The following is a 13,600-nucleotide window of genomic DNA, read 5'->3' as shown; positions in this document are numbered from 1 at the left end:
CTGGGGCAGGGCGGGGCGGGGCGGGGGCGGTGCGGGCCTGCGCACTGCGGGCGCCCTCTCACCCCGCTCAGCTATGCCAAGTATGTGCGCGGCGGAGCCGGGGCCGGGCGCGCGGAGCCACGCCGCCATGGGGCAGCGCGGCCCAGGGCTGCTCCCGCCGCCGCCGCTGTCGTGCAGAGAGGCCGCCGGCTCCCGCGGGCCGGGGGGCAGCGACCGCTGAGGGCGGCGCGGAAGCGGCACCCAGGCATGGCTGAGCCCCTCCGCAGGACGCTTTCCAAGTTGCGGGGCAGAAGGTCCCAGCGAGGGACGGCGGCGGGCGCCGGGCACCGCCACGGCGGGGGCTGCGCCCCGCAGGGTAAGTGCCCGCGGGTGGGGTGGGGTGGGGCGGGCAGGGGCTCCGGCTGAGGGGCTCCGGCTGCTCGCCCGCCCGTGGGCGCCCTTCCACCTGCCGGGCGCGGGTGGCGGGAGCGGCGGGACCGTGGCGGGCGGCCGGTTCGGAGGTGGCCGAGGGGTCCCGCGGGCGCCGAGCTGAGCCGTACCCGCTCCTCGCGTACCGCCGCTTCCCGGGGTCGCTGCTCCGAGGCCCTTGGGGCTTTGCCCGGGGCCGTGCGGTTTCCATCCTTCTACCGAAGCGGCTTTCAGGCGCTAAACCAGCGGTTCCGCTCCCAGACGGTAACTTTTTTATTCCTCCGAAGAGTGTGAGAGGAGGCTGGGCAAGTCGGTGGAATGGAGCTGTGAAAAATGAGCTGTTTTTCGTCTCTCGCAAACCTCTCCTTAAATGCATGAGGTTGTTTATTGCTGCTCGTGCTTTATGTTTTAACGCATCGGAGTAGAACGGGGTGGGTCAGAGAGCTGGAGAGTGCCAGTGCGAAAAAAAAGAAGGGTGTTCTGGTAAACCCTGCAGCATCGCGGCTCGGAACTTGAGCCTTTGCAGGGAAAAGGGCTTGGGGCTGGTTTATGCCTTGTGGAGTATGTTAAACCCATCGTCCATGTTTAAAAACTGACTTTATTTTCGTTGGCTGGTCCCAGCTTACATAAACTGTAAGTAAACCAAAACACAGTCCTACACCCGATAGGGTTTTCGATGGAGGTGCCAGTGTGCAGTGAAATGAAATAAACTATTTACTCATGTTTGGAAAAGTTTCTGTCTGTCCAGTTCTTGTGTAACCTTCAAATTTGTTGTGAACAAAGATCAGGCACTTCTGCAAATCTAAATTTAGGTTTTGAATCAATCCTTAACAGTACCAGCCTCACATCCGTAATGACTCTTCTCATCTGCAAAATTCCTCATTAAAATACGAGGTTACTGAATTTAAACCACTATTTTGTATGAATCACTGCACACTTTCTTATATGACAGTTTGTTGTTCTTTGGCTTTTGTTTCGTTCTCATTTTTCTAAATGGTGTATTTGAAAGCTTACAGATCAAGTTTTACTCTTGCTGTTGTTCCATTTAGATACAGAATTGGTCTAATTCTTAATTTTACCAGGAAACTTAATGAGAAAAAAGATGTGTTTAGCTGCAGTTACAACAAGAAGAACCATGAATTGTGCTGATCCATATATGGAGAAGCTGGAAAAAGCTTTCCCCTCTTCATTACTAGTTTAAAAGCTGTGCACAGTGTCGGATTGAAATATTTTGTATGCTTGCATAATAGGCAGAATATAAATTTTGACATCAGTTGAGCTGAAACATTTCGGCTTTGGTTTCTGAACACACGTCTTATTACCGTAACATTTTAAATTTAAATAGTGATTTATTGAATTTTTTTTACATAGAGTAAAAAGTGAAGGGAATTTATTTTTAAATTCAACACCATATTGAAGCTTTTTGGGAAGGAACCATTGTCTTGTTCTGTATTTGAGTGGAGGAAAAGAATTCTGATAGATATATATTAGAGTGATAACTGAGAGTAGGTAGCATTTTTCTGAATGATTGTTTGTTCTAGAACTGGAAGTATGTGCCTGACCTGCGTATCTCTAAAAGCTTTGTATTTATTTAAAATTAGTTCATTACTGTAACAGGTAGCGATGTTGAAAACTTGCACTGTGACACTGAACCACTGGTTGTGTAGATACCTGCGTGTGAAACAGTATGTTACTAAAATAAACACAGACACAAGGATCAAGGCCAAGTTTGAATAAAGGGGAGGCAATGCTTACAAATCAAGCTATCAATTGCAAGAAGTGCAGTTGGAAGCTTTACATGTAAATGTATAGTTTGGATGAGATTCAGTGAACATTTACAGTCAATGACTCCTGGCAGCACATTGGCTAATTTGGAGATGGGGAAAGGGTAGTTCTGAAGATGTGTGATAGGTGGCATGTCTCTGCAAGCAGTGGGATTATTGGAGTACACTGGAGGAGCTACTGGATTATTAATATTTCTGTGGTAAGCTTTTGCACATGGTTTGTTATGTAGATACCTGGATGGATGTTGAAAACAAAATTGAGTTTGTTCTACACATTTGCTGCTGCTGGGACCGAGGGGCAGCCGGGAGCTGATGGCAGATGTGTTGCTGGGTGCATATTTAGGCACACTGCATTTTCCAGGAGCCCTCTGTCCTGGGCCTTGTAGGCTGCCTTAACCAGTGCAGAAGGGCTTGCATTTCTACAGCAAAGCAGGAAGTGGCAGATATTTTTGTTTGTGGAAGTACAGCTCTTGGATGCTCTGTCTATTTCTGTCGCTGGGGCAGGGACTGCTCCTTGGGCTGCCTGCGCAGAAGCAAAGGGCTTTGGAGCAGCAGTCACTGCAGGAGGATGCCTGCCCAAGAAATCCTTGATCCAGACTGACTTCTTGGAAATCTAGACGTGACCCTGTGCCCACTGCAGATTAGTTCCCCCTTCTTTTGGTTGGTTCTTCCTTGGCATAGGAGTGAAATTGTATAAAGGGGAACCCTTGCAATGGTATGCTTGCATTTCCAGGCTAGGGGTGGGGGAGGGAATGTGTTTGCTGCCAAATCACTGAGGCTTTGCCAGAGATCTGCATCCTCAGCCCTGCTTTCACATTTTCCTCAGTTCAATGACTGACTTAGGCCCCACTGTGGCAAAGCACTTCAGTGGAGGTGCGTGCAGGCTGCAAAATGAACATGGTTAACTTTGTTAATCCTTAGAACCAAGTTAATACTTGAAATCACAAGCAATGTTCATATTGCAGTTTAGCTAAACAAGCAAACCTCATCTTTTTTAAAAAATCACCAAATGATTAATCTTTCATCAAATTAAATTGGTGGTGTTTCATATCTTATCAAGGATCTCCTCTGTCATTAATATACAAACCTAAAAAGAGGGTCAAAGGGAAGGTGCTCAAGTGACAGTCTTTTTCCTGTCTCCCTGTCTACAGCAAACTTAGCTGGATTTAAATTATTGGTGTGTAAATAATTTTTTTTGCTTAGTGTAATGTTGAAGCAGTATCAAATAGCTCCTCCCATCTGGAATTCCCAATTGCCGAGGGCTTTGCATGCAAACAGTTTGTTAATGAGAACCCAGTTATCCCTGTTCTGGCTTAATGGCTGAGCAGCCCTGTCTGGGTTGTCCTTCTCCACAGAAGAGCAGGAGGTGTATCCGAACCTCCATTCCCTGTTTTTAATTTGGATGTGTTTGCAGCTTTCATCCCAGACCCAGCAAAGGGGGAATGGCATTGCTGTGGAGGGAGCTGCTTGGGCATGCTCTGACAAGGGTTTCTAGTGCAAGTGGCTTTTTCCATGCATAATTAAGTGTTTGGTTGTTGCTTTAAACAAAATTGTGTCATTTTGGGAGCAGTCAGTGGAATTTCATTAGGTGTTGCATTAACTTTTTGTTGTGTATTGAGATGTTTGAAAACTTTTCTGTATTTCTTCTTCTTCCTTCCTTCCTTTCATCGTGATGTATTCTATTTTATTTCCCACAAACAAGAGGGGGAGGCTATTATAGGATGAGGCAATTATAGGATGAAGCTGGGAAGGACAGACTTTTTTGGAGGCTTATTTTGTGCAAGACGTTCTCACCTTTATTTTTTATCTAAATCTAGAAGTCAAGCTATATGGGGTATTCCATTGCCATTTAAGCAAAACGTTATACTAAAACCAGGGGCTATTTCTTCATCGACTTAAGAAAACTGTGGAAATACTGCACAGTGACTTTCCAAACAAAAATTACCTGTACTTGGCTGAGCAAAAAGCAGCCATTTCTGACTAAGCATGCATGACCTTTCAGCAGGGCTATCTCACTGCCATTTATCTAAATTACATGGTGTTAAAAATACAGCCAAACAAGCCTGGCTCTTTATTAATTATGTGGAGATTCTGCTTTCATGGGCTGAAATGTAATTTTATTATCACATCAGCTTATCTTGTGTCCTTTTGGATGAGGGCTAATGCAAATGTCACAATGCAGCATGTGATGTGTTTATCTGTCAGAAGCAAAACACTATTCTAAACATTTGTCTTTCCTTCTCTTTCTGCCTTTCTTTCTGGGAACAGATTTAATAGAAAATGTTTACATAGCTTCGAGGAGCAGGAAGGAGCCCAGGTCCCCCCAGGGCAGCGAGGTCCCTGAGCACAGGCTGCAGGTGAACAGCATCACCGTTTCCAAGAAGCGCAGCTGGCTGCAGCAGAGCACTCACCGGCCCCCTCCTCTGGAAGAAAGCGCCTGTAAGGAAGCACATGGGGCTGTTACTCTGGCACCCAAATCTCCCACCCCACTGCCTGACCCCTCAGTGTCACAGGCTCTTTCCACATCACCGGTGGGGAGGGACTGTCCCGTGAGAAGCCACGTGCCCCCTGGTGTCCCGCCAGGCCCCACCAGCCCTGCCGCCCCGAGGAGCGCGGCTCCGGACTTCGGCGAGGAGAACGATGCGGATGATGAAGGAGAAATTTGGTACAACCCCATTCCTGAAGATGATGAGCCCGACATGCCGAGGGTCCACCTTTCTGCTGTGAATTGCCCCGTTGCTGTGGGCTCCCCAATGGTGTGGTACAAAGCCCCCTGTGGGGGTGATGTGGGGCCAGTCATGGGTCCCCACGAGGGTCCCCCACACTCCATGGAGAGTGCAGGGGACAGCAGCTGGATGGCTCAGCCCAGTGAAACGAGCCAGGCTGATGCCGTGCAGCACCCGCAGAGGTTTTCCTGCAAGGGTTCTAGCATGCCAGCAGGAGAGGACAGTCCTGCCTTGAAGTGTCCTTCAACAGGTAAGAGATTCAGGAGCATGAAAATTTGATGTCCCCTGTTTTATTTTAGAGGAATAAAAAGCTGCTTGTATGTCTTCTGTCTTTCCCCTCCTTTTGTCTTCAAACTTCTGGTGGAAATGAATGTTGGATTCATTAAAAAAAGAATGATTGAAATTAGGAGGCTGATACCCAATGAAAGTAGAGCTGCACAGTGATTTCTCAGTTTGTTCATGGTATGTCCAGCTGTGGTTGTCCTCTGGGCTTTTTAGCCCCCACTTCCCTGAAGACAAAGATTTTACAAAGCAAGTTTTCTAAACCCTGGTAACCTGAGGACACGATGGGTTTCTTTCCTTTCTGTTAGCTGGTGTCTAACCCTGGGCTTGGATTCCAGCCTTAAACCTTCTTAATATCTGCTGAAGTTATTTTAACTTGCTGTCTGGGACTTTTTAATGAAGACTTTTTGGTAGTCCATGTAAACACCATTCATCACATCGCTTTTTGTAATTGCTGACTTGTTGACTGTCTCAGGCTAATCTAGTAGGTGGGAGACGAGTGGTTTCCATAGAAGCCAGCCTCTTTCTTCCTTGTTATCCTTGGCTGAGTGGTTGATAGTCACATTTTCATAATTTCATTAGTGTCTGAATTCAGCATCTTATTAAAGATTTTTCCCAGTCTATTAAAACAAAGATAAATTCACACTAAACAAAAGGAAGCAGAAAAAACCCTGACCCTTTCCACAAAGGTATTATTTTAAATTACTGATCTGTCTTAATATTGTCTTGACCTTGACTCTAGTATACTTTTGAGGATTAGAAATTCAGCATGAAATTCAGGAGATGGGGAATTCCAGGCTTCTGTCTTTAGCGCAAATTCATGCTTTCTTAGCACTGACATTCAAGAACCTGTATTTCTGTCTGGCTCAGCAGAAAGGACCTGAAACACTGGCATGGGAGCCTAGGTGTGCATTGCCCTCTGGAGAAGCCCCCCACCCAGCTTCCCTGTCCCGGGAGGCTTCTGTTCCCATGTCCCTGTGTGCCAGGAGCTGCTGTGCCTGGATCCTCAGTGCAGAGATTGCTTCTGGGAATGGGACTTGTTTTCAACAGCACCAAAGCAACTGTTGTCAGCAGCAGAAGAAAAAAAAGTCTTCTGGGAGCTCATGTACAGTTTGTTTTGTGGAAATGCTGTAGATACAAACATATTTTTAGTAGCAGAGTGTGTTAAAGTTTATTTATTATTTTTCAGGCATTTATTTTGGAAGACCTTTATAGCTGGCTTGATACTTTGACCAATTCTGTTGGCTTGCAAGACAGGTGAAAGATCAGGTTCTTAGTTAGATTTTATTGGTCAGTGGAGCTGTAGGCACTTTGGAGAGGTCATGGTTATTTAGGAAAGCTGGGTGTGTGTCTTGCAAACTGTTTCACCCCTGTATAGGTGAATTTTTTTAAAGAGTAAATCCCTTTATGTAAGAATAAAGTAAAAATTTGGTTTTATACTGAATTTTGGTTTTGTACTGAAGAAACCTTTATTTCACAAAGCAAATTTTCCATTTAAAGTGTCTCATGAAACCAGGAGAAATGTGATACTGGTTTCCCCTGACTGGCTTGTTATGTATGGAGTTAATTAAGCTGCTTTAAAGGCAGCTGTCCTTTTACATGTATTGAATAGTGATCACATTGAACAGATTAATTGATGATGAAGTGGATCCCTGCTGCTTAGTAATTGGCTTTATTATGGAGAAGAGGCTTAGTTCTTCGTTTTAATCCAGTTAAGGTATCCACAGTTATTTTCAGTCAAATTTAAAATGACAGCTCATCCATACAACATTAGTGCATGAAGGGCAACATGGCCAATTTAGCTTTATTTGTGTGAGGACCTCACTTGAATCACATAACTGGAGTGAAATCAATGTCTGAGTTATTGAAGAGCTGGGTACATTAAGCAATAGCTCCTGATGAACTTGCAGTTTCTGCTTTGGGGAAAATTCTGCTTACTTTTCTTACTGATAACATTTTTTATATGTCAGTATTGGTTAGCACTAGAGTCTAAAGTACTAGATTTTGAAAAGCGCAGACAAAAAAAAGTGGGGCACTATAAAACCAAAAAAAATTAGGTAGTTAATTTTGTCATTTGCTGTTTTCTTTGGAAAATGCAATAATTTTACCTTTAGAACTGTAAACATTGTTGCTTGCTTTGGATTTCCAACTTTGTGGAGAGAAAATGGTCATGGGTTTTTCCTTTTTCCTTTTATTAGTTTTAAGAGAGTTTATTTGACACAAGATTAAGAAAAAATAAAGAATTCAGTTACTAGTACTCTTTCCAAACACAGCAGTAAATAGATATTTCCTGTAAATGCTATCAATAAAATGGGTCATTGTTATAGAGGTGCTAATTTGCCCCAAGTCTTAATTTACACCACTAGTTCCTGGTATTAATCTGGTTACTTTCTCCAGTAAATGCCATTTATGTTAATAGGATTTGTCAGGTAATTCCTTAGTGTATAATTCTAGCCATGCTGGCTTTTAAAAAGGAACTGATTAAAAATAACACATCCCTTTAGCAGAGCTTGGGAAAATAGTTAATGTATTCTGTTTATGACAAATACACAAAAGGTAAGAGTAAGAAGATAATTTGGTTCTGATTAAGTGATGTCACAACCTAGCACCAGCATGTGCTCTCTGATCTGTGGGAGAAGAATTTAAGTGGAAAGGACCCTGGTTTTAATTTGATGTCTCCTTGCACAGGCAAAATGGTTATGACTGGAAAATAGGAATATTTTTGTTACGTATTGAATTTTTTCAAAATGCATTTATAGTTTTATGCATATATTAAGTGTTAATTCTCTTTGCAACTTCTTAGGATTGAGCTCTAACCAGATGTTTTTGTTAGGTATGTGTATTACCTGCAAAATGTAGAAAAAATGTCAGCTCCTATAGCAGGTTTATATTGTGGAGCTCTGAATAGTGCCCTCTGGAACATTTCTAATATTTTTGCTTTTGGGGGGGATTACTGTTGGGATTAGTGTCTACCTAATTAGAGGAATCATCTCACCATGTGTCTATCTCAGAGACATCCTGGTAGGACTTAGGCATTGTAGCTTGTCAGGATCTGGACTGTGCTTTTGCTACTGAAAATGTATATGTTTTAGCTGTCTGGATGGAAAATCCTGGTAGGAATCATCATAAAGAGATTTCTTCTTAGCGCTGTAGGCAATGAAGGTTGATACCATATTCCTGACTCACCCTAGCAGGCCAACTAGAGCTTGATTTAAATCAAAATTAAAATGACAGTGCTCTTTCACCACTTAGGCCATGACCACTGTCCTGGTTTTCAAATACATCTTCTGGGGCCAGTACAGGGAAATTTTTTGCATGCTTAGATGTTTGCAAGTGAGCTTCCAGCAGTTTAGAGTATAGTGTGCAGTATATCCTACTTACCTGCCTTTCCACAGTTTCAAATATTGTTTGCTTATTTTTTCTTCCCAATGGAAGATGCTTTGTGATTTAACTGCTTTTCCAAGTGCAAGGAGCCTTGGTTTCATGAGGCAGAAAAGCATTTGTGCTAAGTACTTGCATGTCTGAAATACCAAAAAGGTTTGGTATATGGTAGAAAGGTCCCTCTGCCCTCTCTCTCCTGCCAAGCTGAAGCCAGTTTGTTGGAGAACTTTTGGGGAGCTTGGGCTTGAATGTGGAAGGCCTATTGATGCATGTGTCTTTGATCCATGGGGTGGTGAGTGGGGCAAAAGGATGGAGCAGCTGTGGAGTAGAAGCAGTTAATTTAAAATAGTTGTTGCCTTTTTAAGTTGGATTTGTGCTGAGTAGCTGTTGGTATCTGACTGGGAAAATAAAGGCAAAGCTACTTTTTGTTACATGAAAGACAGCGAGGACAGGAAATCTGAGCGAGAGCAGCCCAGACCAACAGTGCTTGGAGCAGCTGTGGTGCTGCCACTTGCGTCTTGGTGTGATGCCAGCCCCTGAGCACAGCCAGCTGGGCTTCTGTGCATCCCAGAATCACTGATGTTACAGTACCTGCAACAGACTCCTGTGTGGCTGGATACTGGTCTCCTTAAGTCTGGCCAGAGATGTAAAGCACAGTTACACTCACTTGTTCCTCTCTCTAAGGGGGTGCCACTGCTGAGGATGCTGTGAGGATCGTGGCTGTGATAAGGAGCAGGCAGCCCTCAGCCCCTCACCCCTCAGCTTGTGGGAGCCTCAGGAGGTTACTCTAATCACATCCATTTTAATTAATGGGCTATTGAGAGCAATTTATTTTATCTTATGCTCCAGTGTAAGTGATCCCTGGGTTGATGAGTTTGTCAAAGCTTAATTAATATCAGTGGGCATAGTGTTTGAAGAAAACAAACTACTGTGTCATAGTTATTAGAGATTTTTTTTTTAACCTGTTTAATAAGTTCACCCTCTAAAGCATTATGTGAGGTGGAATTCGGAGGCTGCATTGGCCAAAATAGTAATTTTTATAGGGGTAAAAACAACTTCTTTTTTCTTTTTACAGGTTAAAATAAATTCTTCTATTTATGTAGATAATTAGGATGTTATAAAGAAATAATTATGTCCTGTCACAATTTAGGACATAAAAAAAAGTTGGGCACTTTTTTTTTTTTTTTCCAAGGACTTTTTTTTCCTGGTTACTGGTGTGGATAAAGGTGATCCTTTCCTTACATATTAACTGAAGTTTTTTGGATTTGCTAGAGCGTGAGTTCTTCCCTTAATGGTTTTTACAGTTCTACTTTTCTATGAGAAAGATTCTGGAACTATCTGAGAATGGAATGGTGTAATTGGCCTGCCTCTGAGTAAGTTCACAGTCTCTGACATGAGAAGAGCTGTGCTGTTTCTGTCAGCTGAGCATCCAGATGAGTATTTCTTGTGGCCTCTGGCACAAAAAAACAGTAGCTGTATTTAATTGACCTGTCATTTATTACAAGAACAATTTTGAGATATTTGGGCTTTTCTGTTTTGATTTGCCTCTTCTTCATTTAGTAAATTTTCCCAGTAAGTCATTGGGTTGATTTAAAAATAATTAAAAGAAATAAAAGTCTTGGCAGGAGGGAGACCTTGGTTTTGAAAGTTATAAAACCTCAGAGTAAGCTGTGTGTGTATATATATATATATTTTTTTTTTTCTCTTTTTAAAGTGGATTAGAGCTCCAACAGTAATGCCATTATTTTAGAGAAATTCTTTCAGTGTTAGATGTAGTGTACTTCTGAAGTATGCCTGGAGAATGGCAGGAAAAATTTAGTTTGGTTGAACCTCAGCGTTTCAATTAGCTATGAGAGTGGCTGTTTGATGCTCGAATAACTTGCAGTAATAAGGTTCTGACTGATAGTGCTCTGACTTGTTCATTCACCTCAACTCATTGTCCCAAAAATTAGTCACAGGTTTTCTGAGGAACTCAGAGTAACTTGGAGACCCTGCCTTAAGCAACAAGAAGTGTTACATGTGGAACCAGGTAATGAAAAATGCCTGTAAAACAGCAGGTGTTGCTGGCAGTTGGCATGACAGTGATGTATGTGCCCAAGCACATGTGAGCAGTGTTAAGCAGGGTCAGACAAGGATTTTTGCTGTGCTAAATCATTGCAAGTGTCTGGCAGGGGCTGTTTCAGCAGTGCAGACAGCTGGAGTCCCCTCTGGCTGTGGGGCAGTGAACACAGGGGTCCAGTCTGTCAGCACTACATTCCTGGCCATGGGGATGGGCACCAGCTGGCCAGGATCATGGGAAGAGAGCTGGGCACCTGAAGAACCATGTTACCTTGCCTGTTCCTGTCTTCCCAGTTGTGTCTCTTTGGCCTTGAAAAGGCTTTAACCTTCCAGCTATATCACTGAGCAAAGTAAGAGGTGGCTTTACTGGTCAAGTGGAATGCACAGAATCATCATGGTTGGAAAGGAACTTCAAAATCATCAAGTCCAACTCTCAGTCCTATACCACCTTAGCCACTAAATCATCTGAAGCGCCCCATCTACCCGTTTTTTGAATATTCTCAGGAATGGTGACTCTACCACCTCCCTGGTGGTAGAAGCATTCTGATGCTTCACCACTCTTTTGGGGAAGAAATCTTTCTTTATATTCAATCTGAACCTCCCCTGGTGCAACCTGAACCGAACCCATTTCCTCTTGTCCTATTGCGAGGGAGAAGAGGCCAACATCACCGACTGACTACAACCTCCTCTCAGCTAGCTGTAGAAAGAGATAAGGTCTCCTCTCAGCTTCCTCTTCTCCAGACTGAACAGCCCCAGCTCTTTCAGCCTTTCCTTGTAAGATGTGTTCCCCAGACCCCATACATAAGTGGTGGAAACAGTCACTTACCATGCCAAGTCACTTTGACTTGGATTGTTTTGTCCTTTCAAAGTTACTTTTTTTCTCTCTTACTCATACTGCTAAAGCTTCTCAAAAGTGTAAGTGTATCATAGAACAGACCAGGTCAGAAAGGACCTCGGAAGGTTATCTGTCTCACCCTTTGGTGAGAAGAGGTGTCTGGATGAGATTACCAAGCACCTTGTCCAGTTGCATCTTGAAAACCCCCAGTAATGATATAAGTCAGCTGCATCACATAAAACTGACCATCTCTTAGCTGCCTGGCTAGGCTTTTATGTGACAGGTGCCTCTTACGTTTCATCCCTCCTACCATTCTTCCATAAGGGTATTTTTAAAGTTTTAACTGCTCAGATAGGATGTGTGGTGGCAGAGCAATTGGGGACAAGGGACAGTGAGGACCCTGTTTGCAGCACAGCCTTGTAACGTGGTAAAATGACCGAGGCATCTCTGTTCCTCTTGTGAGAAGCAGGGATGGAATTGGTAGGCTGGGAAGTGAAGTGTGCTACAGCCCCTCTTGCAGCTTGTTCAGAGCTGTGTCATGTCACTCTTTAAAATTGTGTGCATAGCTCAGCACATTGCTGGCTTTAGTGGAACAACATGTGGCTCAGTGCTGATGGGAATACCATCCTGCATAATACTCCACTGTTAAGTTTCTTCCAGCCACATATTTTATTTTAACTGTTTGGTGCTGAATGCAGCAGAAGTTGGACACATAAAAGTCAAAGTGTTAGATTGACTCTTCAGTTTTAATGAGCTGGGGGAAATTTAATTTGCTGGTCTGCTTTTCCAAGCCTGTGCCAGAGACTTTTGACAGGAAGGGAAGATTAATGTTAGCAGGCTGAAGTATAGCACTGATTGCTTCAGAATGCTCCAGGCCAGCCCACCAGTGGGACTGTGCTGTGATTTGCAGTACAAGGGAAGGCTTTGTCCGCTTTTATCAAACACCACATTTCTAACTAGCTGATTGCCAGAAAAGCACAGCAGGCGTGCTAGAAATAGCCCTTCCCCTGTGAGGGAAATACTTCCATGAGATGCAGGCTAAGTGAATTTTCCTCTGTCACTCTGGAAAACAGATTCTAGGCATTACTGAAACTTTCTTTTATAAAGATATCCTTTTAAGCAACTGCCTGCAAGAGTTATTAAAGCCAAACTTCTGTTGGGACTAGAACTAGTCTTTGTAGGGTTTGGGGTTTTTTTTGGGGGGTGGGACACAACCAGAAACACAACAAATAATTTTGGTCAAAGACCAGATTGCCTGATTTAACTGTTTAAGCTAAATGAAGTATTAGAAGTTAGTTACAGTTAAATGGTGAAAATAAATTTGGACTAACAGCAGTCTTGTAAAAGTCACTGGCTGTATGCTGATATGGACTTGGAAGTGATTAGTGTAAAACTAAAGCAGTAACCATTTGAGAAATCTGTGAAAGAAACCTCTGTAAAGTACGATTTGCCGAGTATCTTGTAAAAACAACACTTGGTTCTTTATTTTTATATGTTTTCCCTGGCTAGCAAGGGAGGGTGACACATGAATGTAGGTGTTTGAGTCTCTGGGAGCTGCTCAGGGTAATGGCACCACACCAGGTGAGGGGGCTCAGGGGCTCCATGGTACCCATGGGTTGCATGGACAAGGCCACTCAGGTCCTGTTGTGAGCTGCTCAGATTTGCAAAGCAGTGAGTGAATGGGGTGGTTATTGCTAGTGAGGATCACTGTTGGTTTCTCAAGGGTTAGAAAAGTGACTCTAAGTGAAAGCACTAATAATTGTGTTAATGTCTGTCACTCTGTCCTCAGTTCCCCTTGTGTATGCTTCATCAACTGGTGTACAATTGTTGCCAGTTATTACTACAGCATTACTGCCTCATGCTGGTGAAAGTGAGAAAAGCTTGAGCTATAACTTGATATTTGGATTTCCTAGAGTACTGAAGCATGAGGTGAACTGCAGGTTCTGGACTGTGTGCAGTACTGGCTTATGTCTGATCATGTTCCTTAACTAGTTGCATTTTATTGATTAGTCGATGGAGTCTTTTTTTTTTTTTTTTTTTTTTTTTTTATTTATTTTTTATTTTGGTCCCTTTTTGTATCTTGAAAGATGGATGCTTTCTCATGAAATGCAATTTTGGAACTGTTT

At 43.3% G+C, this 13,600-nt stretch overlaps 1 protein-coding gene across 1 annotated transcript in view; it reads left to right on the top strand.

The window, feature by feature from the left end:
- Positions 1 to 63: 63 nt before the first annotated feature.
- SYDE2 (synapse defective Rho GTPase homolog 2) overlaps positions 64 to 13,600 on the top strand; it is a 30,996-nt gene continuing 17,459 nt past the window's right edge. The window contains exons 1-2 of the mRNA XM_071750561.1: positions 64 to 355; positions 4,461 to 5,168. Of these exons, the coding sequence (XP_071606662.1) occupies positions 247 to 355; positions 4,461 to 5,168 (817 nt within the window). The 5' untranslated portion in view covers positions 64 to 246. The remainder of the gene's footprint in view (positions 356 to 4,460; positions 5,169 to 13,600) is intronic.

This window comes from Heliangelus exortis, chromosome 8 (genome assembly GCF_036169615.1).
Source record: "Heliangelus exortis chromosome 8, bHelExo1.hap1, whole genome shotgun sequence".
Lineage (NCBI taxonomy): Eukaryota > Metazoa > Chordata > Aves > Apodiformes > Trochilidae > Heliangelus > Heliangelus exortis.
The sequence above is the reverse complement of the archived record's forward strand: the minus strand, read 5'-3'. Positions and strand labels throughout refer to the sequence as shown.